This window comes from Merops nubicus, unplaced genomic scaffold, assembly GCF_000691845.1.
Source record: "Merops nubicus isolate BGI_N331 unplaced genomic scaffold, ASM69184v1 scaffold15940, whole genome shotgun sequence".
NCBI classification, from domain to species: Eukaryota; Metazoa; Chordata; class Aves; order Coraciiformes; family Meropidae; genus Merops; species Merops nubicus.
In genome coordinates this window covers 19,487-29,346 of record NW_008581025.1, presented here as the reverse complement: position 1 = coordinate 29,346, position 9,860 = coordinate 19,487, and the positions used below count along the sequence as shown (strand labels likewise).

The 9,860-nt window shown below is 41.5% G+C and overlaps 1 protein-coding gene across 1 annotated transcript in view; it reads right to left on the bottom strand.

Moving 5' to 3' along the window:
* Nucleotides 1-8,235: 8,235 nt before the first annotated feature.
* Nucleotides 8,236-9,860, bottom strand: part of LOC103780806 (guanylate cyclase soluble subunit beta-1-like) — a gene marked incomplete at both ends in the record, with an annotated part of 5,745 nt that continues 4,120 nt past the window's right edge. The window contains one exon of the mRNA XM_008948502.1: nucleotides 8,236-8,433. Coding sequence (XP_008946750.1) covers nucleotides 8,236-8,433 — 198 coding nt within the window. The remainder of the gene's footprint in view (nucleotides 8,434-9,860) is intronic.

Genomic DNA, 9,860 nt, shown 5'->3' with positions numbered 1-9,860 from the left:
GGAACCAGGACAATTTTGGATGAAAAGCTTCTTCATTTGGAAAAGCAGTCCTAAAATTAATTTTTAAAGATCTAATAATTTTTAAGGAAATGTTCATATCAACAGCACACCTTCCAGAGACATTATCACCTAATGACGATCTTGGTCACTGCATACTAGTATTCTGTTAGCAACCAGCATCTGTGCTTACAGGTTGTTTTCCTGCTCCCATGCATCACCTAAAGGATTTTTCATAAGTTGCCATTTTTTTCCCACTTATTACAAATGCATGATGCATCAATAAATGAAATTCAAGTGTTGGTCAAAACCAAACCCATAAAAACAGAACTGCTCTACACTTCAAGATGTCTAGCTAAGTATGAGACACAATCCCACGAGCTTACATAGTGATGAAGTCAGTCATCACACACAATGTGCTGTTTTCCTAACCTTATAATAGAGTATTTTGGGATAGAAGGGACCATCCAGTCCAAACCCCTGCACTGAGCAGGGACATCTGTAACTAGCTCATGCTGCTCAGAGCCTCATCCAACCTGACCTTGAATGTTTCCAGGGATGGGGCTTCCACCACTTCTCTGGGCAACCTGTGCCAGTGTTTCACCACCCTTGCCATAAAAAATGTCTTCCATACATCTAGTTTGAACCTACATTCTTTTAGTTTAAAACCACTACCACTTCTCCTATCACTACAGGCCCTGCTAAAAAGGTTGTTCCCATCTTTCCTGTACGCCTCCTTTAAGTACTGAAAGGCCACAATAAGGTCTCCTCAGAGCTGCCTTCTCCAGGCTGCACAACCCCAGTTCTTCACAGAAGAGGTGTTCCAGCCCTCTGAGCATTATTGCAGTCCTCCTCTGGACCTGCTCCAACAGGTCTGTGTCTTCTCCATGCTGAGGACACCAGAGCTGGACACAGGACTCCACATGGGGTCTCACTGGAGGACAGTGGCAGATGCACCTCCCTCAACCTGCTGGCCATGCTTCTGATGCAGTTGGCTGTGAGCACACCTTGCTGGGTCATGTCCAGTTCTTTATCTACCAGTACCTGCAAGTCTTTCTATAGATTAGAACTGTGTCAGTAACAGGGCAAAGCTGTAAATTTTCCAGGCATTTTCAAGATCATTTGCAACACTTATTTTCAGCAGACTCCAGGGCATTCAGAACTGCTTGCTGCATCACATTAGTGTGCCAGATGAACAACAGGCCAAATGCATGGAAATGTGTGGGATCTAAAAGAGCCACAGCTCCAGCTGCACACTCCTGGTAAACCTGATATGCTGTGGACGTGGCTGGTTCACTGCATTTGATTCTGCTCCCTCATGCACAGAACTTTATTAACAGAGGCCCCAACAGACTGCAATCATACCCCTATCCAGGCTAAGAAATCTACTGATTTATCCTTAAATCATTTCCTACTGGAAACGTAATTTCATGACGTCTTTTCTGCTCACATCGTTAATGCACAATCTGTCTGTCTCAGGATTTCATCCACCTTGTCACTGAATTTAAAATGAGCACCTCTGGCCATTAACATAATATGTTAAATCACATCCCTTCACTGTTGTACCTACAGATCCCACCTAAGGGGCCAGATACTTACCCAGAATAAAGACTTGCCCTAGATACCCTGCAGTAAGCTTAACCTGCATAGAGCTTATCTATTGATTCATTCTGCAAGCAAAGTTTGCAAGCCACAGGATTTCAGAATCATTTAAACATTGTCAAAGAAGCCTCTGTTAAATGCTTGACAAATCAAAGTGACAGAAGCAACAAAGCCACGAATCATGTCTAACTCTTCCTCCCCCTGCAGTCTTAGTTGGTGAAATGACATCAGTTTACCACATCTAAGATCTCAGTCACCATAGCAACTGCAGTTAAAAACTGAAGAGAAAAATCACTCTCCTGGTTTCAAAGACAATATATAAACATCTGACTGCTAACCTGCCTGTGCTTTCCACAAGATTGTAGAATTATTAAATGGTTCGGGTTGGAAAGGATCTTATATCTAATTCCATCCCTCCTGCCATCAGCAGGGACAACTCCCACAGTACCATGTTGTGCAAGACCCCATCCAACCTGGTCCCGTGATGGAGCATCCACAACTTCCCTGGGCAACCTGTTCCACAGTCTCACCACCCTCATAGTGAAGAATTCCTTCCTTACATCTCTTTTGCCGACCACAAATCCCAATAGGAAAGATATCATCATGAATGGTCAACACACAAACCGGATCCCTCCCTCTGGTCTTAAATCATATGCAAAGGATCTGAGGGGGCCAACCACTGGAGGAATGAAAAGCTTTATAAAATCACTCACAGTGAAAGATGCAGTGGAGACAGTAGCAAATCAACCAAGGACCCAGGCGACCAGTCCAACTCCAATTGTGTGGCCATGACCAAAGGACAATGCCATTATCATAGATATACTCCTTCCTCTGCTCCCAGCCACATTAATGTCCCATCATTGATGGAGGCTCTGCCTACAACAGGCAGCTGGCAGGGGCCCTTCCAGCAACTGGAAATACCACATAGTATATATACTACACAAATAAAACAGCTGGCAGAACCAGCTTTTATGTTGTTAACTTGGAGGCAGGACACCTGATGGTAATCTCTTGATTGGTTCCTACCTAAAGCTGGACAGACCCTGAGTGAAAACCAGTCAGGAGAGTCTTTCTTGCCTGGTTGTGGACATCGTCCATACATCAACCCTCATTCAAGGCAGGGGGGTTAAACCCTAGCGCTTCAACATCTAATCTAAACCTACCCTCTTCCAGTTTGAAGCCATTACCCCTTGTCCTACCATTACCAGGCCTTGTAAACAGTCCCTTCCCAGCTTTTTTGTAGGCCCTCTTCAGATACCGGAAGGCCACAATAAGATCTCCCTGAAGCCTTCTCTTCTCCAGGCTGAACAACCCTAACTCTCTCAACCTGCCCTCATAGAAGAGGTGCTCCCACCCTCTGATCATCTTCATGGTCCTCCTCTGGACAACAGGTCCATGTCCTTCTTGTCTTCGGGGCTCAGATTTTGTCCTTGCTTAGCCATGTGAAAAGTCACACCAGTATTTCAGGGAAGGACAATTCAAAGGACAATTATTTTAAAATGACTTTGTGGTTTAAGATATTTGGTGAGCTTCACACAAGATATGAAATTAAGCTGTATGACTCTGATACAGCATGTATAATGAACACATGCTACCTGTTAACCTTTCACTGATTTGTCTACAAAACCCTATTCCATAGGTAGGAGCATGTCCGCGAGATACTTCACACAAGATATGAAATTAAGCTGTATGACTCTGATACAGCATGTATAATGAACACATGCTACCCGTTAACCTTTCACTGATGTGTCTACAAAACTCATGTATTCCATAGGTAGGAGCATGTCTGCGAGATACGCTTGTATCTCAGCACAGGGAAGGGACAGAATGTCCTTGGACAGGGATGTTTTTCCATCAGATTGTGAAGATTAATGCAAAGTCAGGTTTTCCCCATTTAAAGGTCAACACAGGATTAAATTCTTGATCTCTTCTCATCAAAACTGACTGTGCAATGCCACTTGATAAATTTCACTGCAGCTGTTTCAGGGTGATCCCGAGGCAAAGCAGTTCACTGTGGAAATGGTATCACTCTTAGCTTGGCACACCCAAAGTTAAACCTGAGTGGATGTCTCCACCTGGCAGCTGGTCTCAAGGCAGAGACTGTCACTGCACTGAAGCTCTGAGCCTGGAGCTAGTGAAGTTTCCTGCTGCCCCTGTGCCAGAAATAGAGGCTGATTGTGTTCCATGATTGACGTGTCTTCATACACAGCTAGCATTTTCATGTATGGATCAGTACTGTTTGGCCACCATAACAAGTACCTAAGTAGCTTTTAGGTCAGCTCTCCAGCTGGTCACACAGCTTTGTTTCTCTAGATTGCCATCAGTACTGAGACAGTCAGAAATTACCGGCTTGTCAGGGATTTCACCTGGCCTTTTCTCATGTGATATTGCCAACCACCTTCTATGTCTGAAAGAAAGATTTTGATAGTCTGCTCTCAGACAATAACAGAACCGGAAAGTCTACTTTCCCAACAGATTTTTAGGCTTTGTAGGATTAAACAATATTCTTAATTGACCTGTACCATTTGTAGCTTTCAGGGAATCTTTGTCCTGACTTTACCTTCACAGGTCACCTTCATTTATACAACCTCTGACAAGGGAAGCGAGAGATGGCACAGCCAGAAGGCTGCTAACAGAGATCTCATGCCAAAGCTGGTCACCAGCATCATGAAGAATTTTAGTTCTTGTACTGAGATTGGCGGAAGTTAAATATTCTTAGTGTGTTCTCGAAGTCAGCAACAATTCTTGGGACAATATTGGCTGCAAAAATTATATAGTCTCATTTCTATTTAGTTAAAAATGGATTACCATATCAGGGAAGATAAGGCAAATTGGATTTGCATTAATTAGTCATTTAATGTCAGCGTAGGCCTGTCTGAACTATTCAGCTGGAATTGTAAATCCAAGTTCAAAACAAATTGGCTTCCTTCCAGTACTACAGAGTTTAACAGAGACAAGCTGAGATTTCATTTTTTATATATATGTGCTCATATATAAAATGGTACTGTGTGAAACTGCAGAAACTTAGCAGAATTAAACATGTTTTTTCTATTTAGCTCTTTCCCCACCCAAAGAAATCTTGTACAAAACAAGAATGTATTTCTCTCAATATTTATTTCTCCTCTTGTGATCACGAGATTCCTTAGGTTTTCTCTGCAGGTTTTTTCTGCAGCTTGAAGGAGGTGACTCTTCCTCTCTGCTCAGCACTGGAGAGGCCACACCTGGAGTGGTGTGTCCAGTTGTGGGCTCCTCAGTACAAGAGGGATGGAGCTACTGGAGAGAGTCCAGTGAAGAGCAGCGAAGATGATTAAGGCACTGGAGCACTTCCTGTAATAGGAAAGGCTGAGGTAGCTAACACTCTTCAGCCTTGAGAAGAGAAGGCTCAGGATGATCTTATTCATACGTACAAATACCTGAAGGGAAGGTGCACAGAGGATGGAGCCAGGCTCTTTTCAGTAGTTTACAGTGACAGCAGAAGAGGCAATGGGCACAAACTGAAACAGAATTTTCTCTCTGAACATTAGGAAGCACTTTTCTGCGAGGGGGACTGAACACTAGCACCAGTAGTCCAAAGAGTTTGCTGAGTCTTCATCCCTTGCGACAGCTGAAAACTGAACATTGTCTGGAGCAACTGGCTGTAGGTGGTTCTGCTTAAGCAATGAGGGCTGGATAAAATGACCTCCAGAGGTCCCTTCAAACCTCTGCCATGCTGTGATTCTGCACAAAATCTAACCACTTAATAAAAGAAAACCAGGATTCTTGTAAACAATTAAAATCTGGTAACACCTTCAAAGAAACCGGTAATGCGTTACACAAATTTAAGCACAATTTCATGAAAATACAGACTTAGAAGCATGATTTATGCAAGCAATTGTTCTAAACACCCAGAGAAGGAAAGTAAAATATGAAGCATTAAACACCAAACTGCAGGTATCAACTTTACACTAATATACAGAGAACTGCAGCACTGACTAAACCGGTTCTGTGTTGGATTGTTATGGATAATGAGATCTGGAAGGACAATGCAGGAATCTCACCTCTGTTTTTGCAAGTCAGAAGGCAACTCCCATATAATAAAAAACTTAGGGCTAGGCACTGAGGCTCTTACCAGTTAAAAAAAAAAAAAAATTCCTTGCACAAAATTCTAACTGTAGTCCAAACCAAAAATTTCACAGAGGAAGCATTGACAGGTTCCAGAAAAACTGAGAGGATGAAAAGCAACTCCATTGTTTTTCTCTGCTGTGCTATTTCAAACAATGCACTAGTAAAAGCCTGAAACATGAAAGCACTAATTTAATGAATTAGGAGGCAAGGGATGGAGATGAAAGAAGCTGGTCAATTTTTTGCTCCTTTTCTCATTTTTTTGAACAGTGTGAAACTAGCCAGGTACCACAATGGCAGATCTGCTCTGCTTTAAAACCCTCACTCTGTACCATTAATGATTAATAGTTGACCTGTGGAGTAACAGAAGGAGACTTTCATTGTCTGTGTGTGGATAAGCTGCAAATTTTGGCACTCTAACCTTAGAGAAACAGGTAGCTGATTATTCTCTGCTTATCTACCACTGAGGTTTGCAAGTACCTGTGGAGTAAAGCACTATTTAATGTCATTAAAGGTGTCAAAAGCTAGGCTTTATGAACCAGCAGAGAGGAAAAAGAGTTCAGGGTTGAGGGCACACAACTTTCTAATAGGTGAAGTGAAAAAACAGGGTAGCAAACAAAATAAAATACAGACAATATGCACTTTCTTCCATTTAGGGTAATATTAATTCTTAGGCACCTCTGTGCTTTTGGTTCAGACAAAGTAACATTCCCACGGAGGACACAGTTTGTGAAGTTTGTTCTGGTAGCTGCTTTGCACAACTCAAGATTCCTTCTCTGCCCCACTGATGAATTTTGTCTCTGCATGACCCCTCAACTATGCTGGTAGAACTCTCTCCAACAGTCAGATAAAGGAACATATGTGGGCAAAAATAATGCAGAAAAAAAAAAAAAAAGCTGTTATTTTGAACTCAGTTCATTTTCTCAGTCTAGTTTATTTTATAGCTTCACAACAGATGTAGACATACAGAGCTGAAGAAGCTGTTGTAGGACAAGCTTGAGCAGGAGGAGAAGGGGTGCTTCGTAAGCGGCCTGTGGTACTTAAAGAAATGTTTGTCAAGCAACAGCTTCAGTACTCTTGCAGCCAACTTTCCAACATGGTCCTCCCTGCCTGTCTCAACACTCTGAATAAAGAGGGACCTAAGAAGAGGTTGTTTTTATTCTGTTGCATCCTTCCGTATCCAATTGCTAACACCTGCTGTAGAAGTTTGAACTACAGATTTCTACAAAGTAGAAGCTACAAAAGGACATCAAGTATCTCACCATCACCATAAAGAACTAACCATTCACTAGAAACCTGAGCTGGCTTGTAACAAGTAAACCTAAAAGGCCAATAGTCTGACAGGGCAGTACAAATACCTTTGCCATTGGTTTCCTTATAAATCACTTATCTGAGAAAGACCATGTTTTTGTGACACACTCATGAAACTGGAATGGATTTTCTGAGCAAGCACATAATGAAACACTGCTAGAAATTAAATATGACTTAGGAACAGCTTAAAAAATGAAAGAATCCTTACTCTACCTGCTTATATTCTTTTCTACTTGATGAAAAGTATTTTACATCAGTTGCAGTATTTCGAGCACCAAAATGCTTTTATTTGCTCTTTTGTCCCAGATATATCTGCACCTTAGATCAAGCTCTGCTTTGACACCATTACATATGCAAGGCCTGACCTTCCTGCTGCTCAGTATGGACACCAAGCAGAAGCCTCTTTCCCATTTCACGAATGACTGAGCACACATGACATTATGTAAACTCTGTGACTGAGGAACATTTTTCCACTTCTGAGGCTGTAGGTGTATATCCAGCCACACCCCCATGCAGTGGTGGTTCTGGGAAGGACCTGGCATGCAAGCTGGGAGGAAAACACTGCTCGCCAGCCAGGCCTCATTAAAGCACATCAGCCTCACAGTCTGCACACAGGTGAAGAATCTAGGACACAGAGATAAAATGTCTGTGTTCTCACAGAACACGGTAGACGGTAAAAAATATACATCAAATGCAACGTAAAATGGAAAAAAACACTCCAAATAACCCAGTATCTAACTTCTGTACATGTCATCTCTTTGTCTGAATGAGAGGATATTGTTCTGAACTGTTCCCAGTGGGGTCTGTTTGCAAGTAAGCCTTCTCAGCACACAGCTGACCTGTCCTTAAAACAACACAATGATGGTTCCTCCTGAGTCAGTAGTAAAAAATATACATCAAATGCAACGTAAAATGGAAAAAAACACTCCAAATAACCCAGTATCTAACTTCTGTACATGTCATCTCTTTGTCTGAATGAGAGGATATTGTTCTGAACTGTTCCCAGTGGGGTCTGTTTGCAAGTAAGTGCTGGCCTTCTCAGCACACAGCTGACCTGTTCTTAAAACAACACAAACAATGATGGTTCCTCCCGAGTCAGTACTGAGCCACTGCTCCACAAGGGAACAGCAGCAATGGAAATGATTGTTTGTCATCACTTCACTTTTGCTTTTCTTGATTTTGTCCTAATGACAAAAACTTCCAGTGTGCACATGCAAACATTACCTTCATATCTATTTCCGTGCCATGGATCTGTTGAGCTACTGTTTTGATGATCCCAATGACAATATCCTGCAGGCCTTCTCTCTCGGAATAGTAGTGCAGGATGAGCCCCTTCCCCTTCTCGGCATCGGTGCACCTAAAGGAAGGGGCTCGCATACCCGGGTAAATAGTGGCAAGGTGGTCATGCAAAGCATCCAGATTCTGGAAGAAGAAATTAAAAACGTGACTAGAAGGCATTCATCTATGAGTTCTGAAGAAAATAAGTAAACATTCTGCCTAGTCAGAATATCCCCTTTCTCCTACTGCTCACCTTCCTTATGCATTTGCATCGTTTGTAAAACTCTCATCACAGCAAACTTTTCAGGTAGCTTTCAATATTCTTTCAATCTTCTATGGCAATATTTGGACAATGCATGGCATCTGTTAAAAACTACTGCAGATAGTAAGAACTAATGCTTTACTAGGCTGTATTTTGAAGCACTCAGATGCTTAAAGAACTTGTGTGTGTTTCTCAGTCCTGTACCTCCATCCATTTTCATCCCTTCCAATTCCAGTCCCTATAATCTCCTTTTCAGATGTGAATTTAGGTGTCAAATACAAATAAGCTTGTCTGAATAAACTTGAATCTTTTTCCTTATTCTTAATGAAACAGGCTAGTTCTCACATTGTAACAGTCAACCAAAGTTTACAGGCCTTGACAAAGTATCAAATTTTAAAGACTTAAATGACTGAAAGACAAACCTCAAATACATATTCTATTTGAAAATAATTGAAAAATTACACAGAATAAACAGTTCATATCACAGTTGCTGTAATTATGTTTCAGTAAAGGTTATCCATGAAAGGGAAGAATTCTGTTTTTCCAGCCAGCTGATATCCTGGATATCTTATATCTTTAACTCTAAATTTTGACCAGATAAATTGCTATCTGGAGAGGAAAGCCAAGTAATGAATTGATAGGTGTATCTTATAAAGATATTAAAGAGAGCAATAAGATGAAAATCACACTTAGAACACAACACTAGCTCCAACTTTGATTACAAAGCAATTATCAAGGGTCCAGGTTGCTATTTACTGTATATTTCAGTCAGAAAGAGAAACCTAGTTTGCTGGACAGTGTTTATACCTCTGTTGTAAAATTCATACAACTTCTTTACATCTTAAGTCCAGAATATTACTGCATATTTTAGATGTTGTTCTCTCACCCCTCCAAGCAACTGCTAGTGCCAGGAGAAGTGAGGTGAAAATATTTTCAACATGCTGTCTGGGCCATTCTCCACCTTTCATGAGCATCTGTCGATCATCAAATTTGTGGAAGCATACTGAACTTGATTTGATGTGAGCTGCAGAGGGCTCAAACAGCTGCCTCTTCTCCTGTGAGGCCTCCAGAGGAAATGAGACTCTTAGAAATGAATTCCGTAGGATGCAGTCAGCCTGGAACTTCCTCCTTCAGTTTTTTAGTTTATTTCTGTTGCTATATCAACACGTCCAAATTAAAAATTGCAGAGGCAACAATCTGGGAGTCAACCCACTCCAGCTGTTAGTTGGCATTCAACTACAAAAAGTCTAATGCTTAAAGGCAAATTCTGTAAGATCTTTGCAGGGTTCAAGACAATGAAATAGGAAGA